This window comes from Phocoena phocoena, chromosome 3 (genome assembly GCF_963924675.1).
Source record: "Phocoena phocoena chromosome 3, mPhoPho1.1, whole genome shotgun sequence".
Taxonomy (NCBI): domain Eukaryota; kingdom Metazoa; phylum Chordata; class Mammalia; order Artiodactyla; family Phocoenidae; genus Phocoena; species Phocoena phocoena.
Genome location: NC_089221.1, coordinates 166,320,761 through 166,340,792, shown reverse-complemented (window position 1 = coordinate 166,340,792; position 20,032 = coordinate 166,320,761). Strand labels below are relative to the sequence as shown.

General features: G+C 55.6%; 1 protein-coding gene across 1 annotated transcript; it reads right to left on the bottom strand.

Annotated features, from left to right (window-relative positions):
- Nucleotides 1–3,232: 3,232 nt before the first annotated feature.
- CDC37 (cell division cycle 37, HSP90 cochaperone) lies at nt 3,233–12,774 on the bottom strand. Its single transcript, XM_065874081.1, has 8 exons — nt 12,555–12,774; nt 6,654–6,935; nt 6,208–6,316; nt 5,990–6,105; nt 5,781–5,903; nt 4,970–5,152; nt 4,798–4,869; nt 3,233–3,799 (listed from the first exon to the last, which is right to left on the bottom strand). The coding sequence occupies exons 1-8, from the start codon at nt 12,654–12,656 to the stop codon at nt 3,647–3,649; spliced, it is 1,140 nt and encodes a 379-aa protein (XP_065730153.1). The 5' UTR covers nt 12,657–12,774; the 3' UTR covers nt 3,233–3,646.
- Nucleotides 12,775–20,032: the final 7,258 nt, after the last annotated feature.

Sequence of the window (20,032 nt, the reverse complement as noted above, 5' to 3'; positions counted from 1 at the left end):
AAAAAATGATAGGGAGATTATCTTGGTGGACTCAGTGTATCCACAAAGGTCCTTAAAAGTGGAACAGGGAGGGGACTTCCCTTGTGGCGCAGTGGTTAAGAATGTAGGGGACACAGGTTCGAGCCCTGGTCCAGGAAGGTCCCACATGCCACTAAGCAACTAAGCCCGTGCGCCACAACTACTGAGCCTGTGCTCTAGAGCCTGCGAGCCACAACTACTGAAGCCCGCGCACCTAGACCCCGTGCTCCGCAACAAGAGAAGCCACCGCAATGAGAGGCCCGCGCACTGTAACAAAGAGTAGCCCCCGCTCGCCGCAACTAGAGGAAGCCCGCGCGCAGCCAAAAATAAATAATTTTTTAAAAAAGTGGAATGGGGAGGCAGAAAAAGAGGTCAGCATGATGTGACAGAACTTGATTCATCTTTGCCATCTTTGAAGATGGAGGAAGGGGGCCATGTGCCAAGGAACACAGGCAGCCCCTAGAAGCTGGAAACAGCAAGGAAATGGATCTTACCCAGAGCCTCCAAAAGGCTCACAGCCCTGCCAATGCCTTGATTTTAGCACAGCGAGACCCATGTTAGACTTCTGACCTGTGGAAGTGTGAGGTAATGCATTTGTGTTGAAGCCACTAAGTTTGTGGTGATTTGTTACAGCAGCCACAGAAAATGAATCCACTCAACACACATCTGTTGGTTCTCCTGTCCCACTCACATCATTACATTTTGTTCAGCGAAACCCTTTTGAGTGGAATTCTGTTTGCCGCTGAGACCCAGCCAATCATGCTTCTGGGAGCTTACTCTAGGTGGGATGCCTGTCTTCGTGGAAAATGGTGTGCAAAGGTATGTTTCGCTGCATTGCTTGTAAAATTAGAGACGGAAAAACTTGCAAGTGTTAAAAACGCTGGTGAAATAAATGCTGAGATGTACACATACTGGAGCTTTCTACCAGGGTAGAAAGAATGAGGAAGTGCTGATGAACTGATAAGGAAAAATCTGCAGGGCCACAAGGTTTAGTGAAAAACAGCAAAGACGCGCGCCACTGACTGCAGTGTGTTAGCTCCGTGTGAAAAAGGAACGGAAGGGGTAAGATTACATTTGAACTTACAAAAAGAAACCCTGGAAGGAGTCACGAGACACCGTAGAGAGTGGGCTCCCATGGTTGGGGGCAGGGAACAGGGTGGGCGGCGGGTGAGTAGAGAGAGAACCTACTCTATGTGTCTCTCTTAATAGCTGGTGTTTTAGATCCTAGCCCGTGCTAGGGTGAGGCAGGCGAGGCATGAAAGCAAAAAGGGCGCCAACTCAGTAATCGAGATAAATATTTTAATGTAATATTTTCCAAAAACACCATTAATGTGAAAAAAACCATGATGAACAAAACATTAAAATTTTAAGTCAAAAATCAGTAACAGGGCTTCCCTGGTGGCTCAGTGGTTAAGAATCCGCCTCCCAATGCAGAGAACACGGGTTCGAGCCCTTGTCCGGGAAGATCCCACATGCCGCGGAACAACTAAGCCCGTGCGCCACAACTACTAAGCCTGCACGCCACAACTACAGAAGTCCATGCACCTAGAGCCCGTGCTCCACAAGAAAAGCCAACGCAATGAGAAGCCCACGCACCGCAACGAAGAGTAGCCCCCGCTCGCCGCAACTAGAGAAAGCCCGGGCACAGCAACGAAGACCCAATGCAGCCAAAAATAAATAACTTTTTAAAAAAAATCAGTAACAGCGCTGAATTCGACTGAAGCCTGAGGTCAAACGAAATATCAGGAATATGGATTCTACCTTTGAAAGTTTTTGCAGTAAAGAATTAACAACTTGACGATCCTGAGTGGATCCTGGATGGGTGGGGTTTATCCAGGGCCTTAGGGGGGCCCCCCCATACCTCCCCCCCCACCAGCCATTCTCATCTATATGAAAAGCATTAGGCAATGCCACTCAGGTTTGCAGCTCACTGTTGACCCCTGGTGGTGATCAGCTTGGACACAAAGTCATTTACTGATGACCAGGACCTCTTCGGGGCGCTGGGAATATTTTAGGACCAAGAAAGACTCAGTTTGTGCCGTGGTGGTGCTCACAGCAAAAAGGAGACAGCAATACACACATCAGCAAAACCAGGCAGGTGAAGAAGCTGCGTGGCCAGACGTGATGGGTGACTCAAAAGGCGGGTCAAGGAGGACCTCTGGGAGGAGGTGGCAGAGCTCTGATTGGAGTGAGAAGCAGCTGCCAGGGGGTGGTGTCCCCCAGAAGAGGTGGGCAGTGGGCTTCACTGGACCCTTGGTATTTCATGTCTTAAAAGCTGACGTGTCCTTGTTTATTATAGTATTCTTTAAGCCTTTCCTGTGGCCCGAATATTCCATTACCTTTTAAAGGAAGACTGCTTTCAAAAGATTACTTTTTCAAGGGAAGGGTGCTCAAGCGGAGGGACGGGCATGTGCTGAGGCCCAGAATTTGAGCACCGGGGTACCAGGCGCCATGCTTGCCTGTACATTATCTCACCTACACCTCATCGCAACCCTGGGAGGAAAGCATGAACATCACTCTCATTGTACAGAGGGGGACACTGAGGCTGAGGAAAGTGCCCACGGTCACACTGATAGAAAAACTTGAGAGTGCTTAAGGATCAGCAAGGAGGGAGCTGAGAAGGGGAGGACATGACACGAGGGCAGGGAGCTGACCAGGCAGATGGTGTAGGGCCTGGTGAACTGCAGCGAGGTCTTAGGCTTCTGCTCTGAGGGATGTGCCCTGACTCAGGTGTTCACAGGTGCCCACTGGCGGCTGCCTGCTGGGGTCCAGTGAGGGCAAGGAAGACAGGGAAGAGGCTGGAGTGGCCATGCAGGCCAGAGGTGACAGGGACCTGAACCAGGGTGGAGGACGAAGGGCAGTGGACAGACTCAAGATTTGTTTTGGAGGCAGAGCTGGCCACGTGGAAGGTGAGACACGGTGCAAGTTGATGCTCCTGAATGGACGGTGGGGGGTGGCTCAGAGGGATGAGATAATCCCAAGACTTACGGGGGCCGGGGGGGGGAGTGAGAACCCTTGACACAAAGGTGTCTTGAGGAAGTGTTCCAGGCAGCAGAACGATACATTCCTGGAGAGCCTGGAGTGAGGACGGAGGACATTGCCCATTTGCTGCAGGGCAAAGCTGGGGGCATCACAAGCCCAGCTGCCAACACTGACCAGGGTTCCCTCCCACCCCGCAAGAGAAGAGCTGTGCCAGCCCTCCTGAGGTCTCGCGGAGCATCTGAAATCCTTTATTGGAAGATAATTGCTGTTTACTATGTAGGAGACTCAACAGCAGATGAACAGTGAAAACGGAGCCCACAGTGACTGGGGCAGGGCCCTCAGCTGGGGACCCCACCCATACCCTGTGGACCAGCCTGGCAACCTCTACCCCTCCCTGGACCCCCGAGCCTTTGGCATAATGCTGAAGTGGGGTAGCTGCAGGCAATGAAGCCCCTTGACTCAAAGCAGACTTGGATGAGCGCTCGGGGAGTGGGGTCAGTGGAGGGGGGTGGGCAGGCCCCTCCGGGCTAGGTGTGGGAGCAGCCAAAGTGGAGGAAGCCAGGAGTTGGGGAGATGGTGTCTATTTTTGTTTTCTGAAAAGGGGCGCACAGGGGCCTGCAGGCAGTCGGGCAGCAGCTGAGGTGGGTCATGCACTGACGTCTTTCTCGTCGCCCCGACTGGAGGCTTCCAGCAAGGGGTCCCCGGGACCCGCCTCCTCCTCTTCTTTGGCCTCACTGGACTTGGAGTTGGGGACCCAGAGGCCAGAGTCGATGCAGCGCTGCATGTGGTACTTCGCGTCCTGCAGCGAGAAGGGTGGGTTGGTGAGGCTGGGCTGCCACCTTCTGGTGGCCCGCCCATGCCCTGCACATCCTCGAGCCTGCTTCCTGCTCTTTCTAGATTACAGCTTTACAAAAGAACTGCCCGCAATGGTGGAAATGGTCTGTAATCTGTGCCGTACAATACGGTAGCCACCAGCCACGTGTGGCTACCGAGTACTTCAAATGTGGCCGGTGCAGGGAAACTTTAAATCTCACTTAACTTTAATTCAAGTTGAAACAGTGTAGTCTAGAACAAGGGTGAGCAAACTTTTTTGTAAAGGGCCAGACAGTAAATATCGTTGGCTTGCGGGCCCTCGGGTCTCTGTCAAAACCTCAACCCATCGTGCCTCAGCTTTATGGTTGTAGCACAAAACCAGCCGCAGACAAGATGAAAATAAACCAGCCTGGCTGCCGCATTCCAATCAAGTTTTATGTAGAGACAGGCATTGAGCCTGCAAGCCATAGGCGGAAGACCCTTGGTCTAGATGTTCATTCCCACAGAAGCATCTAGAAACCCTGGGCCAGGGCTTGCGACTAGACTTTTTACAGATGAGGAAAGCAGTGTGGCCAACCGGTGAGACAGGCAGCAGGAATGGGGTCAAACCGAGGTCTATCAAGACTCAAAGTATTTATCTACCAGCGCGGTGACTGCTCCAAACAGCTGCTGTTTTTACCAGCACCAACTACGTGCTCAGCCCTCCCCATGGATTCTGTGAGTTAATATCGAGAGAAAGTGGTTTGATGAGGTAACTGAGGCTGGAAAGGGACCCCCTCCTTGGGCCACTCTGAGCTGCTGGCAAAGGTGGGGTCAGCTGGTGTGCCTGGCTGCCTCGTGTGCTGGCCACAGAGTGACAAAACGTCCCTTGTTCCTTTGAGAAGCCCAGGAGGGACGCTTCTACCAATGATGTGGGCAGCAGAGCTGGAGGGGGCGGAGGGAGACACGTCGCTGGCCCAGGTGGGCTTGGGCGCAGTTACTCACGGTGGGGTCCATCTTGCTGATGGCATCTTGGAGCATCTGCACGTCCTTCACATCAAAGCATTTCTGGAGCTCCTGTGGGTGCAGAGGGGCGGGGTCAGGGCCTGGGTCCCAAGGAGCCTGGGGACCCCACTGGCTGCCTGCCTGCTGCCCGCCAGGGCCCAGGGAGCCGCACCTCAGGGAGGGACTCGTAGACCTCGACGGGGTCCAGGCCGCCGGGGCCAAGCCGCTTCCTGCGCTCCTCCTCCTCGTACTCCTTCATGGCCTTCTCAATGCGCAGCTTGGCCCGGCCCCGCACGCGGTCTTTGAAGGCCTCCAGCTCGTCGTTGAAGCCCTCCATGTACTGACGGTCAGCAGTCTGCGGGGGGCAGGGGCGTGCACAGGACTGAACTGGGGGAGCCAAGACCGCCCCACTGCAGGTCCTCAGAGACGCCCCAGGGCTCCCCGCATCTGCTCCTGAACTGACAGACGGGCACCCTGGGCCTCAGGGCTCTCCTCTGCCTCCTCTGAGCTCGACTTCACACCTCTGTGCTCACGACCCCCTGCCCGCACAAGCCCCTGAACCTCAGACTCGTGACACCCACCTCCTCCGGGTCCTCCTGTGGAGTTTAGCGGGCATCTCAAATGCAACACAGCCACCCCGGAGCTCCCGGTCACACCCCTTAGTCTGTCCTGCAGCTCCCCCAGCTCAGCAGGGATAGCTTTGCTCTTCAGGGGCTCAGGTAAGAAACCCACAGGCATCCTTGACTCTGGCCCTCACCCCAGCTTAGGACTTTCAGCACATCGTGTCAGCTCGGCTTTCCAAATCTGCCCAGGAGCCGACCACTCGTCAGCTCCTCCGTGGCCCAGCCCTCTCCTGACTGAGGACTGATCACAGGGGCTTGAGTCCGAGTAAACCCATGTCTGTCTCCCCCAGTGGACCGCAGGCTGGTTCCCTGAGGCGGACCACCCTCCACTCTGCCCTGGCCACTCCGGCCCCTCCCTACCTTGATCTTGGTGAAGAACTGCCGGAAGCAGGCACGGGGGTCCACCTTCAGGCTCTTGGCCAGCTCCAGGATGAACTGCATGACGATGGTCTGGTGGGCCACCTGCTCCATGAGCGCACATTTCTGCCAAGGGAAAACAAGCACGGCGTCACCAAGTGGCAGACCCAGGGCAGAGCCTTTCCCCAGCCCCGGGGGCGGGCTCCACGTACCTCCTCCACCTCTAGGTCAATGCACCAGATGACCAGGTAGTTGGCGGTCTCCTCGCACACCAGGTGGACGTTGTCCGACAGGTACTTCTGGCTGTCATCCCAGCGGCGGAGCATGCCTGCGGGAAGGTGTTGGCAAGGTGTTGGAAGGGCCCTGGAGGCGGAGGCCAGCCCCTTGTCACGTGCACCGCCCACCGGGCCCCCACCTGGGCCCAACTTACCGAAGTGCTTGATCTGTTTCTCATACTTCTCCACGAAGGTTTTGTGTTTCTGTTCCCTCACCTCCTCCGACTCCTCCTCCGCCCGCTCAGGCTTGGTATTGACCATGCTCTGTGGTGGGGTGAGAAGGGGAGTGGGCTGGGGCGAGGCTGTGCGGCGCCTCAAGCGTGGCCAGGTGGGCCGCGGCCGCAGCGCCCATCCCATCCAGGGTGGAGGTGGTGACGGCGCCGTGAACATCAGCGTGGTGGGAGCGTGGGCATGGCAGGTGTGGCCTCGGACTAGGGCCTTCGGGCAGATCAGAGGGGGGGTACCGGTGGGGTGCCGCACCTGCCTGGGCCCCCACACATGATCCCCTCACCCGCCACCTCCATCCACCCGTCCCTGGACCTGAGCAGTCCCCTCGGCCACACCTGCCACCGTCTGCCGAGCGCGCCCAGCCCTCGCACACCTTGCTGAAGCCGTCCTTGCTGAGCGTGTCCACGTTCCAGGGCATGCTCTTCTCCTTCTTGCGCATCTCCTCCAGCTTCTGCTCCCAGCTCCGCTCCTCCTTGCGCAGCTGCTGTGCCTCGGCCTGCAGCCGCTCCAGCTCGGCCCTGCTGCCCTCGCCCTCGGCCACCTCCAGATCCTTCAGCTTCCGCTGGCACTCGGCCACCTTGCGCTTGCACTCGCGACAGCCCCTGTCCAGCTCCTCCTTTTCTTTCTGGAACTGCTCCATGCGCTCCACCCGGGCCTGTGGGACAGGCACGGCCCATCACTCTGCGGAACGGCTTGTCCCTTGACCCCAGCCCCAGCCCCAGGACCCCAACAGCTGCACCTGGGATGACCTCGGAGAATGTCAGCACCAACCTCCGTGTGCCGGACTCCCAGCTCCCGCTCTCACCCCTACAGGTGCACCTGAGCCAGGGCGGGTCCCTCTTCTGCTCAGAACCCTCTACGGCTGCCACCTCACTTGGACCAAAAACCTAAGTCCTCCCTGTGACCCACAGGGCCGTGCGCAATCTGTCCCGTGCCCTCCATGGCCTCACCTCTTCCTGCTCACCCCTCCCTCCAGCCACACTGGCTGCCTCACCTTTTCTCGAACCCACTTCAAACCTCAGGGCCTTTGCACTGGCTGTTCCCTTGGCCTGGAATGTTCTCTCCCCAGATACCCCCCACCCTGGCATCCTTAACATCTTCTTTTTTAAAAATATATATTATTTATTTATTCATTGGCCGCACCCTGCAGCATGCGAGATTGTGGTTCCCTGATCAGGGGTTGAACCTGTGCCCGCTGCATTGGGAGTGTAGAGTCTTAACCACTGGGCCACCAGGGAAGTCCCCCTTATCATCTTCAAATGTCCCTTACAGGGAATTCCCTGGTGGTCCAATGCTCGTGCTTTCACTGCCGAGGGCCCGGGTTCAATCCCTGGTTGGGGAACTAAGATCCCACAAGCTGCACAGTGAGGCAAAAAAAAAAAAAAAAAAAAAAAAGTCCCTTACAGATGAGGCCTTCCTTGACCACCAGGCTGAAGGTCTCAACCTCCCCCCACTCTGCTCTGCTTGATCTTCCTCCTCAGCACTTGTCACCCGACAACAGCCTGTGACAATTATTTATCATGTTTTGGGCACTGTCCTCCTCCAAGGATACTGGCTCCACGAAGGTGTTGTGCCTCCAGAGCCAGGAACTGGGCCTGACACACAGTACGGACTCAGGAAAGCCTCGTTGGATGTAATAAAGTAATAAGGTGCTGGATAGAGGCCTCACCCCTCCCCAGGGTCTCAGGTTCCCCCTCCTCCCTGGAGCCACCCTCAGTAACACTCGGGCACCCTCCTGTGCCCACCACGCCCCTCAAGCCACCGCTGCTTGGGTGTCCCACAGGCACCTCCAATTCTGTGCCCCAAACTGAACTCCCCACCGGAGCCCCCCAGACCTGTTTTTCTGCTGTGTCCTCCCTCAGCAAAGAGCCTGCCCCCGCCTCCTGTCCCAAGCTGAGGCCTGTTGTGAGCCCTGTCCCTCCCTCGCTGCCACCAAATCCTGACACTATTTTTTTTTTTTTTTGGCCACACTACGTGGCTTGTGGGATCACAGTTCCCCGACCAGGGATTGAACCCGGGGCACGGCAATGAAAGCCTAGAACCCTAACCACTACGCTACCAGGAAACTCCCCTGACATTTTTCATTTCCAGTTGTTTCTCCAATTTGCTCCACCCCGAGTGCTGCACCTGGATCTGCAGAGGCCCGCTCAGCTCTGTCTCCAGGCCAGCATGCCCTCCTGAGCCCAGCCTAGTGCCCACCAGCCTCCTGTCCCCCCCTACCCTAGACGCCACTCCTCAGACCTCCTCTTCCACTGCACCCCATCTCCTCAGTCCCCCATCCCGACTCCTATCAGATCACTGGGCCCTGTCACTCTGCAACCCTGCTTGGCTCCCAGCAGTGCCTGCTCAACCCAGACCAATGACTGAACCCTGAGAGGTGCCACCATCTTCCATCGCTGTCGCCCCAATCCAGGCTCGGAAGCTGCCACAGGAGTCTTTGAAATGTACCTGTCTGACCACAGCCCTCCCTGCTACCTCAGACTGGAGTGTCTGGGTTCAGAGGGGACCCCAGACCCCTGCCCCACGCTGGCCAGATGGCCAAGGCTCCTTGGGGGGCTGGGTCCCAGGCCGATGCCGGCCCCTGTGGTTGATGCTAGCCCTGAATGGACCAGCTCTCTCCTGACTCTTAGCCTCTGCACATGCTGTTCCTCCCACCTGGAACTCTCTTCCCCTTACTCCATCTGCTTTGTCCCCAAGTCTCCGCTTCGACAAAGCCTTCCCCAAGTGCCTGACCCCCAGAGTCACTGAGCCCCAAAGGCCCCTCTGTGATCATCAGATGATGTGATGAGATGCTAGTAGAAGGCCTTGGGGCACCAGACCTGGGGTCATATCTCACAGCCACCATGTAATGGCTGGGTGTCCCTGGGCCAATCCCCTAACTTCAGTTTCCTCATCTGTCAGATGCAGACAACAGTGCCAAGGTTGCACTGGGAAAAGCAAAACAGGTTATAAAAGTAGACAGTCCAGAGCTGTGCTGGGTGCTCAGTCAGCACCATTCCCACGTTGGCTACTGTCATTACTGTCTGTCCCAGGGGACAATCTGTCTCTCTCTGGGGACTGTACTGGGGCTCAAACAAGAAAATGTACTTCAAGTGCTTAGCTCGATATCCAGTAAATGCTTATAACTGGTAACTGGGAGCAGCCCAGCTCCACCACTTATTGGTGATGTGACCTTGGCCAAGTCTCATACCTCTCCCTGCCTTGGTGTCCCCCTCTATGAAATGGGGTCTCACAGGGTTGTTTTGAGGACTAAATGAGTTACTCCCAGGAAACTGCCTGCAACACAGCATTCAGTATACATGTCCTCAACTGTCATCACCGCCGTCAATGGCCACGGCCACGGCCATGGCCACCAGAATGGTCTGCTAACTTGCTTCTGTGCTTTACTAGAGACCGTATCTCCAGATTCTAGCACAGGGCCAGGAAGACGGTGGGTGAGAATCGGGAGACCTGAATCCTTCTCTAACGCCCCATAGGACCGACATGGCCAACCCTGAGCCTCACTTTTCCCCACTCGGATGAGGCCCTCGCCTTGCGGAGGACACATTGTGGCCTCTGCCACCTCTCTTTTTCCATGATGGGACTGTGTCACCTGGAGCCTTCCTCCTGCCTTATGAGGGTTACGGTTGGCATTATAGCTGGCCTTGGGTGGCAGCAGGAATCTACCACACTGCTGGTTTCTGCTGGACGGCCATCAAAATCTTCCCGGCATCCTCTGAGCAGCCGCCAGGGAGGCCAAAGCTAAATAAAGGCCTCCTGGAGTTGCTGGGGGTGGCAGCCTGCCCGGCCTGAGCTTTACGTCTCCAGGAGGGGCTGTAGCAGGCTGGGCAGGGCAGAAGCCTTGGCAGCGAGAAGGGGCCACAGGTATCACTGCCCTCCTTACAGACAGGGGACCCAAGGCTCACAGAACCTGGATACCACACAGCTCACTGGGAGGAGCCACAAGAAACTAGTACTGGTGGCTGTTTCTGGGCAAGGGAGCCAGGGAGCTGGAGCTGGAGCCGGGAAGACTCGCTGGTCCCCTTCTGGAACCTTTGGATTATTTTTTTACCATGAGCGTGAATTACATGAGTAATAATAATGATAGTGGCTAAAGTTTCTACACAGTTTATTACATGCCAGGTGCTGTCCTGAGAGCATTACACACATTAAATACATAAGGCAACAACAACCCTATGAGGGAGATACTAATAAGATCCCCAGCTGGAGAAATTGAGGCACAGAGAGATCAAAACTCACTGGGGGCAATGCAGCAGGTCAGTGATTCAGCAGAAGCCAGCATCTGAACCCGGGTGGGCAGGCCTGTGCTCAGAAGCACAGCAGGCTACCTTTCCTCTAATCCCCCTTTCCCCTCTGGTCCTGCGTACTCCCTCCCAGGCCCTGAGCCAAGTTCTTTTCAGATCTCATTTCACGTCGTCCTTACGACGGTCTCATGGAGGCGGGGTCTCGCTCCCCCTAAAGCAGCAATGGCCCTGTGGCAGGGCTGGGATGAGCACCCAGGCTTGGTGGCCGCTGAACCGGGTGCTGGAGACACCAGGCTCCCTGCCTCCACTCCAGCCCTGGGGCTCCCAGCGGCAGGCCAGGAAAAGGTTTTGTGCCAAGAGGGAGAAGGGTGTGGTGGGAGGAGGATGCTGCAGGAGAGGGGACAGCAGCCTCCCAACTCAGCAGGACCAAACCGTCCTCCCCACGGCGATACAGATTAACTATGTGACAGAAATAGGTGTTCCCAAGAATCGCCTTGAGAGCTTGCAGAGATCTTCAATATTTCATAATAAAATGTTACACATGGCAAGAAAGAGAAGTGCTAGAACTTTCTCCTTACACTCCAGGGGCCCACCCGGCAGACACTACCCAGGAGGCTGCTGCTTTAAGGAATGGGTTGGAACTGGGACTGGGAACCAGATGTAGGGACTAATGCTGGGTCTTGGCAGGATGGGGAAGGGCCCTTCTAGAAGCTTCTAGATAAACGACTGGGAGCTGATATATGGGAAGGTGGGGTGAGGAATTCCTAACTGGAAGATTCTGAGAGATATATGCCCTCAGTCTGAGAGTATAACAAGCATAGGAATGTGGGTGCAGGAGCTCTGATTTGGTGGAGTAGATTAGAACATTAGGTCTCATGAGAGCCATTCTGTTGGCCTGAGAGCGCTGCTGGTCAGGGAGAGGGGTGAGAGAACACACAGACTTGGGATCCTGGGGTCTGGATTTGGGGGAAAATAAATAAAAGAAGGGGCAGAGAATTTGGAATCAGACTGGGAGGGTTCCTGGTAAAAGCAGGGTCAGTGTGGGTGTCTGAGAACAGCAGACCAAACTGGGGTCAGAAGGAAGCTGGTGGGGTGGGTTTAGGTCCTGGACTTGGGCTTGAATGAGGCATTCCAATGCTGGCGGAGGTTCCTACAGGAAGCCTGTCTCAGGGGTGGGTGGTGACTGGGCCTGCAGTACCAATTAGGGGCAGGGGCTCTGGCTGGGCAGGACGCCACGTGGGTAGGGTTTCATGATGCAATGGGAAATTGGGTGTACAGTGCATGAGGCTGAAGGAGAGCAGCCGGAATTGGAGGCTCCATCAGGGCGGAGCTGGTGGTTCAATCTGAAGGGGAACCAGGTTTCAAAATTCCAGTCCTAGATGGGACTGAGGGTCCTGGTGGGGCACCGGTCTACGTTCTAGGGAAGGGGTCCTGGGTGTGGGTTGGAGTCCCAGGCCAGGAACAGAAATCTCGGGGGAGGACAGAACTCCTTGCTCTATTGAGAGGAGGAGAACCTCTACATCTAAATGGGAATCACCGTCAAGATTCCGAAAGGCAGGTCACAGACTAGACTTAAAGTATTGGGAACTCTGGGGGTTGGGAGGGGCCAATGGGACATCCAAGATCATAAGTGGGTACCCGAAAGGTTCAGGGTGCAGATTCTGAGGTAGAATTCTGGGTGTAAGTGGAAGGTCCCAAATGGATTGGGGGGGGCACGTCCAAAGCTTGTCTTGGTAGTCTAAACTGTGAAGAAGGTGCCCTAGGGGTCAACTGGGAGTTCCAAGAAGAAATTGGAAGGGGAGGGGGGAGGGGGGAGGGGGGAGGGCCCGGGATCGCGGGCAAGGAACTCAAGGGTCTCGGCAATTCTGTTGCCCCGGAGTTGAATCAAGGAACCCCGGGCGATCCTGAAAGTCCAGACTGTAGGGTGGGAAACCCAGGTGTCAATGGCCGGGCCCCCAGCAGTATCAGGAGTCAGAACTCTGAAGCGGAGTCCCGAGAGTGGGGGAAGGCGCTGGGCCCGCGCGCTCTACCTGGTGCCGCCAGCGGAAGAGGCTGGCTGTGTCGATGTTGGGGTGCGTCTCGTCTTCATCGTCAGACACCTCGATGTGGTCCCACACGCTGTAGTCCACCATCTTGCCTCCGCGGCCCAGCCCGCTCCGGCTCTGGCAGCAGCAGCAGCGGCAGCGGCAGCAGCGACGGCTACGGCGGCAGCACCACACAGACTCTGCCCGCAGAGCCCCGCCCCTTCCGTTTCCGCCCGGACGCGGGCGCCCCCCGCCCGCGCGTGACGTCACATTCCTAGTAACCGCGGCAGCGGCACTGGCGACCGAGGTCTTAAAGACCCCTGCGCATGTGTTCCGGCTCCCCGAAGTCTTCGCCGAGACCTCACCCCATCGGGCTTGGGGCCTCCGCTAGTCACCTCCTAGGGGTATACGGGTGGATTCTCCATCCTTGAGCTCCCCTTCTCTCCCGGTGCCCCACGGTGGGCGTTTACGGCGGCCGTGAGGGGGGCAGTTGGCGAGACTGAGGGAGAGGATTGTCCCCTTAGCCACACCGCAGTGACGTCAGCCCGAGCCCACTGCGGGGGCCGGGCCTCGGCGAGAAGACCTCGCTCCCGCCCCTTGTGAAGAGGAACTTAACTTTGTGCCTGATAGGAACGGACATTCCCAGTCCGAGGGGTACAGGGCCCTGCCCTGGGAGGGTCTAAGTAAAGGAAGGATATGGCCCTGACCTTGAGGAGTCGGAGGTGGGCGCGATGTAGACCTGCCTTAATGGCTGGTGTTTCCCCGGCTCGGACCACAGCCTACCCCTCGCGTCCGTATCTTCTGCCTCTAGCGGGGATTCGCGCATACACGCCCCCCTCTGGAATCACCCGGACCACACTAACGGGCCTCGGGAGCCTGTCCACTGCGTCCCCCCGTGCAGCCGCTGGGTGTCGCTAGTGTCTAGCGGTCCGTGCTCTTGGCCTCGCGCCGGGTGGGGGTGGGGGTGGGGGTGGATCTTGGCAGTGAGCACGGCGGGGGGTCTTGACCCGTTGATGTACTCTAGGACTGCTCGCAGCGCCTGCCCCCTTCCTCGTCCCGGGCGCTAAGGACTCCATTACACTGAGCTTGGGCGACCGCAGCCACACATTTTCATACATCCCTATCCACGCTGTGACACCGGGATAAAAGGCTTCGTTGCAGCCTAGGGCAAGGATTATCTCAGATTAAAGGGCGCTGGGGGGACAGGGTGGACGGGAGGAGCTTCAACCGGGAGGTTCCTGGTGAAGGGAGCCTCTTCCAGACTCCCCCAGAGCGGGCGTTGGAGGGAGGGGTTGGAGCGACTGGAGTAAAGGTCTCTAAAAGGGTGCGGGTGTGGGGGATTCCCCTGCCCACGGAAGGGGAGGGGCCATCAGGACAAAAGCGCCCGCCTGCTGCCGCCCCTCCCCCTCGCGCTCCATTCAAACCCGCGAGTAGGCGGGCGGGGGCGGGGGAGTCCCCCTCTCCTCCTCCTCCCCCTCCAGCCCCGGCAGTCCAGCATCACAGCGGCAGTCAAGTCCCGGGCACGCGCGCGCAAGGACCCACACCTCGGCGGGTCTCACAATCTCTCTCTCTCTCTCTCTCTCTCTCTCTCTCTCTCTCTCCCCTCTCTCTCTCTCTCTCTCTCTCTCTCTCTCGCGCGCGCGCGCGCACACACACACACACACCAGCAACAAAGGGTCTGGACACCCCCGTCCCCTACCGCCCCTCAGGCCGGAGAGGGCGGGGCATCCCCTGCCCAGCCCCCCTGCAAGGTAAGCTTTGGACCACAAGCTGCGGTGGGGAGGGGGACCAGGCGCCGGGAGGGAGGGGGTCTGGACGGGGGGGGGCTTCCCTCGCCCCCCAAGAAAGTCAGGGGCCCCTTGTACGCACTTTGAGGGCTTCAGGCCGGCCTCCAGGCTGAGGGTATGTAGGGAGGACCCCGGATGCCGGATTCCCGGGTAGGCGCGGGGGTCTCTACCTGGCTTCGGAGACCGGAGCTGCCTGGCCCCAGGGAAACAGGGTCCCAGGAGCCCCAGCGAAACAGGGTCCCAGGAGCCCCAGCTCCCAGAATTGGGGACAGGGCGCCGGAAGTTCCCCGATCAGCGCCAAGCATTTACTAATCTCCTGACAACACAGCATCTCCAGCCTGGGGGACTGAGACAGAGACCCCTAAGTTGCTTTGCACTGCCCCTCGGACTCCCAACCGCCCTCCCCCCATCAGCGCACCCCCTGCTGGGCGTCTTGTACCTGTGGGGTGGGGGTGGGGGACTGGGAATGCTCCTCTAGGCTCCCAAACTTCCTCTGCTGCATCCCACAGCCACACACTGCTTAGCTGCGGCTGTGGGACTGGGCAAACTGGGCTTTACCTTCCTGAGCCTCAATTTCCTCATCTGCAAAGTGGGTAATGACACACCCAGGATTCGGGGAGGTCATGCATGCGAGTGTGCCATTACACCATCATTTATTTTACAGCTCATTTCACACATATTTCCCAAGAGCCTACTGTGTGCAGGACACTGTGACCAGGCTGTCAGGCTACAGCAACCAACAAGACCAGCTGGGTCCCTGCTCTGCTGACCCTGGACACTGGTGAGGGAGCAAGATCAATGTGTAAACAGAGAAATATCCACGGTGATTTCAGACTCTGAAGACTAAAATTTCATGAGGCATAGAGAGTGACTGCAGGGAAGGATGTTCAAGATTAAATGAGATTTACGGTTTGTATCTGCCTTCCTGGTTCACTTTCAGCTCCATGAGGGGAGGGCCAGGTCTAGAAGAGTGGCTGGTACACAACAGGTGCTCAATAAATGTTGAATGAGTTAAAGAGGGGATTAGATTAAGACTATTTTCATAGCACTTTAGATCAGGTAGGAGGCTTATCACGAACCAATCCATCCTCTCTCCTATTTTACGGATGAGGCGAGTGAGTCTCTAAGGCCCAGGAAAGGGAAAGATGTCGTCAAAGGCAATAAGGGAGTTGACGGGGTGTCATCATTCCCACACAGGTGAGGGTGGCTGAAGGAATGGTTTTGAACAGCGGGGAATGGAAGAGAGTAGAGACCAGACTTGAGCACAGGTCCCTCCAGGAACCCATGACACCCAGCCAGCACCCATCTCTCTCCCCATACCACATAGACACAGCCCTGTATTCATCCATTCAACAAGTATTTACTCAATGCCTACTATGTGCCAGGTGCTCAGGACACAACAGCAAACAGAAGAAAACCCCCTACGCCCATGGAGCTGACATTAAGTAGAGAAAACAGAGAAGAAACAACATAAACTAACGAATAAATATGTAACAACAAACTGTGATTAGGACGGTGATAGAAATAGCTTGTGACAAGAGAGAAAAATGGAGGGGTCTACTTTGGGTTGAGTATCCAGGAAGACCTCCCAGAGGAGTTGCATTACTCTTCAAACACACACACACACACACACACACAGACTTTGATCCAGAGAAACGTAATCACATAAACACCACATACAGGCTGGAGCCTGAGAACCTTAATAGTATGCCTGAGGCCCCATAGCTACTGGGTGGCCATGCAGAGATTTGAGCCCAGAATCCACATTTCTAACCAGTGTACTTCCCGCTGCACCCACATGCATGTACCCTCCCCGCCTCCACACACACACATACTCAGAGTCACACAGAGACACAGCCAGCCTCATGCCCACATAGACTGATATGGTGTCACTTTGTCACATACACACACTCCTGTAGGTATGGTCTAGTCTCAACTACACAACACTCAGACTCCCAGAGAGTTCTACCTGTCCAGTTGCATGTGGACAGCTGTGTACAAAGTCTCACTTTCACACAGGTGCACGCGCACCTGCGCGCACACACACACACACACACACACACGCATGCCCCGTGGGGAGAGGGGCTGAGAGTCCTTCCCAGCTCCAGGTCATGGAGCTTGGGTAGTCATTGTACCTCCTCAGGCCTGAATGATCTGGGGCAAGCTGTGGACTAGGGTATTCATCCTCATTTCCATGCCTCTTTGGCTGCCCATCACCCTGTCCTTCTGAAGGCAGTGGAGGTTGGGTGAAGCCAGTGCTCCTCTGTCAGGCCAGGCCAGGGACGCTGACAAGCTGGATGAGGGAAGAGGCCTCTTCTCAGCCTGAGCCTGGTGCCTGCTCTGCCATCTGGAACCCCTCGCCAGCCGGCTGCTGTGCAGGGGAGGGGAAGGCAGGCTTAGTGGCTCCCGTCCACCTGGGCACTCAGGCCAGTTTCTGAGGCCTTGTGTCCCATGCCCAGGTTTCTACCAGAGACGATTTCTGCAAATGTGCACAGGTGTCCAGACAGTGGTGGCATGTGTGTCTCTTCCTCTCTCCCCTGGCCTCCTTCCTTCCTTCCACAAATCCTTGAGCACCTACAATGAGTTGTTATGGGCGCTGAGGATACAGCCAGGACCAGCTAAAGAATTCTGCAGAGCCCAGGACCAGATGAAAATGCAAGGCCCCTGTTTAAAATTATTAAGAATTTCAAGACCACGACAGCAGTGCATTAAACCTTCTAAGCATGGGGCCCAGTGGGACTGCTTAGGTCACGTGTACATGAAGTTGGCCCTAGACCAAGACAGAAAAATCCCCTGCCCTCATGGAACTAAGGGGTGGGGGCAAGCAGAAACATAAACATGATACCTCAGGGGTGGTAAGTGCTGAGAACAGAAGTAAAGTGAGAAACAGAGGGTGATGGGGTTGGGGGAGGCATCCATGCCAGGGAAGGCCTCTAAAAGGAGGTGACTTTGAGCAGAGAGGTGAAGGAGGTGAAGGAGTCAAGTGGATTTATTCATTCACTCAAGAGACATTTGTTGAGCACCTACTGTATACCAGTGTTGTCCTAGGTCCTGGAGATCCAGCAGGGGACAAAACAGACCAACATCCTGACCTCATGTCTTAATCAAAGGACAAGCAATAATAAAATAGGTAAATTATATATCTTGTTAGAATGTTGTAAGTCTGAAACAAACAAAATGAAAGCAGAGCCAGGGAGATCGGGGGTGGGAGGAGCGCAGGATATCTGAGGCTGGTTTTCCAGGGGAGGGAAAAGCAAGTGCAAAGTCCCTGAGGTCTAAATATGCTTGAAGTGTTTGAGGAACAGCAAGGAGGCCAGCGGGATGAGCGGGGAGGATGGGAGGAATTGAGGTCTCTGTGAATGTGTAGCTGTCTCCCATGTATGTCCATAGCGCCACTGAGTCAACAACAGTGATAATTGTTAGTATTATTAAGATAGTGGCTACTGTTTCATGAGCACCTACTATGAACCAGGCACTGTGCTCAGAACCTTACAGGCATTATTTCATTTCATCCTCACAACAACCTCCTCAGATAGGTATGAATATTATCCCCATTTTACAGGAAACTGAAGCTCAAAGAGGCTGGGCAACTTGCCCCCAAATATACAGCTAATAAGTGGCACAGTTAGGATTTGAATGCATGTCTGTCAATGTAATACTGGAGCCTAAGCATGGTCCTTACTACATGGCCCTTTCTCTGCCTGTCTGAGCATATGTGTCTGTCTCCGTACAGAGGAGAGGGTGCCTCTTTCTCTGTATGTCTAACTCATTCCTTCATTTATTCACTCAGCATTCCTTGAGACTATGTGTGGGGGACCATGATGAATGGGTACCATTTCTTGCCCCCCACAGAGCTCTAGTGGGGAATACAAATAATTACAACCCCAGATGATGAGTGCTTTAATAGGGGCAGAACAAACAGCAGTGGGAGCCCAGAACATGGACTGGCTCTGTCCGGCTGAGAAGTGGAGGTGACCTTTAAGCTATCTTTACACATTCATCCATTTGTTCAACAATTGTCTGTCATAGACTTGCCTGGTGCTAAGCACTATGTGGGTGAGATGACATTTACATTCACTTCTACTAGTTCTTATTGAACTGAAGTGCTAGTTAGAGCTATACGACAAGAAAAAGAAATAAGAGCTAGTCCATAGGAGACCTAGGAACATTATTAATATGCTCTTGAGTCCTCAAAACAATAACTAGACATTTAACAAATAATTATTAAGAGCCTACGATGTTCCAGATTCAGTTCTAGGCACTGAGGATATATTAATAAAATAGATTAAATATTTTTGTTCTCCTGCAGCTGATATTCTAGTATGGGACAAGACAGACAATACAGGTAATAAGTAAATTACATAGTATGTTATGAGGTGATAAATGCTGTGAAAAAATAGAGCAGGATAAGGGAGTTTAAGAATCCTAAGGGGATAGCAACTTTAAACAGGGGTGGGGTGGAGAGAAACACCAGGAGAAATGCTGAAAAGGTAAGATGTGATTAAAGACCTGAAGGATGTAAGGGAACTGCTGATGTTTAAGGGGGAAAAGTTCCAGGCAGGGGGAACAGAAAGTGCAAAAGCCCTGAGGCTAAAGTTTGCCTAGTGTGTCCAGAAAGAGCCAAGAGGCCAGTGTAGATGGAGCAGAGTGAGCCTGGGGGAGGGTGGGAGGAGATGAGGACAGCAGGACTGTGTGAGCCTCTTGTTGAGGACTTTGACGTCTCCTCTGAGGGAGGTGAAAGCCATGGAGGGCTCTGAGCAGAAGAGGGACATGATCTGACTTGGGTTCTAACAGGCTCCCACAGGCTCAGATGGTAATAGCCTTTATTAAGCACTTACTGCGTGCCAGACGCTGTTCTTTGAGAATTCAATATGGTCTGATCTCATTTCATTCTCGTATAGACGCTGCAAGGATTATCATTCCATTTCACAGAGGTGAAACTGAGGCTTAGACAGTTTAAGTCACTGACCTACGGGCCACACAGCAATAATTTGCAGCGCCTGGGTTGACGGTGCAGCGAGCGAGCCAGCCTTCCCCTCCCGCAAGCTTTTAGATAGGGATTGCCGGCAGCAGAGCGCACTCATAATCGGGAGTTGCGTCTGTGTCCCTGTCTTGTTTCTATTTCCACGCGTCCCTGTCTGTCTCTGCGCGCCTCTGCCTGCGCGTCCCCCATCTGTGCCCAAGCCGCCGTCTCGCTGCGCCCGGCCCCCGCACATCGGAGCTATTTCGGGTTTAGGCATAAAAGCCCAACAGCTCGGAGAAGACGCTTCCTCCTGCCCCCGACTCGGACCACGCGCCACACGCGGCCGGCTCTGGGAGCTCCCTGTCTTCTCTGAGGGATCCCCAGGCTGGAGAAGCCCCCGCAAGAGGACAGGTGGGGGCTGGGGCGACCCGGGCCGGAGGCTCTCGGCCCCCCAGTGGCCAGTTCAGGCATTGACGCTGCTCAGAGCCCAGTCGAGCATCAGCTGTCGCTCTGGCAACAGACGGGCGACGTCACCGACAGGCAGTGCATCAGCCACCTGCTGACGTCACGCCCCAGGAGAGGCAGTTGGCGAGGGGCGGGGGCGGTTTCCATGCTCAGCCGGCAGGGGGAGCCCCCGGGAGCTAATGGCGGATGCCTTCGGCCTGGTCCTGCAGGAGGCGCTGGCCGGGGCCGACATGGCCCCTGAAGCCCCCAAGGCGCGCTAGTCTGGCGGG

Bases quoted from the DNA above. Each gene is read 5' to 3' on its own strand.
- CDC37 (XM_065874081.1), bottom strand. From the start codon at position 12,656: ATGGTGGACTACAGCGTGTGGGACCACATCGAGGTGTCTGACGATGAA. The intron at 6,106-6,207 runs GTAAGTTGGGCC...ACCTTCCCGCAG, and splicing joins GAAACAGATCAAGCACTTCG to GCATGCTCCGCCGCTGGGAT. The intron at 4,870-4,969 runs GTGCGGCTCCCT...CTGCACCCACAG, and splicing joins TCTACGAGTCCCTCCCTGAG to GAGCTCCAGAAATGCTTTGA.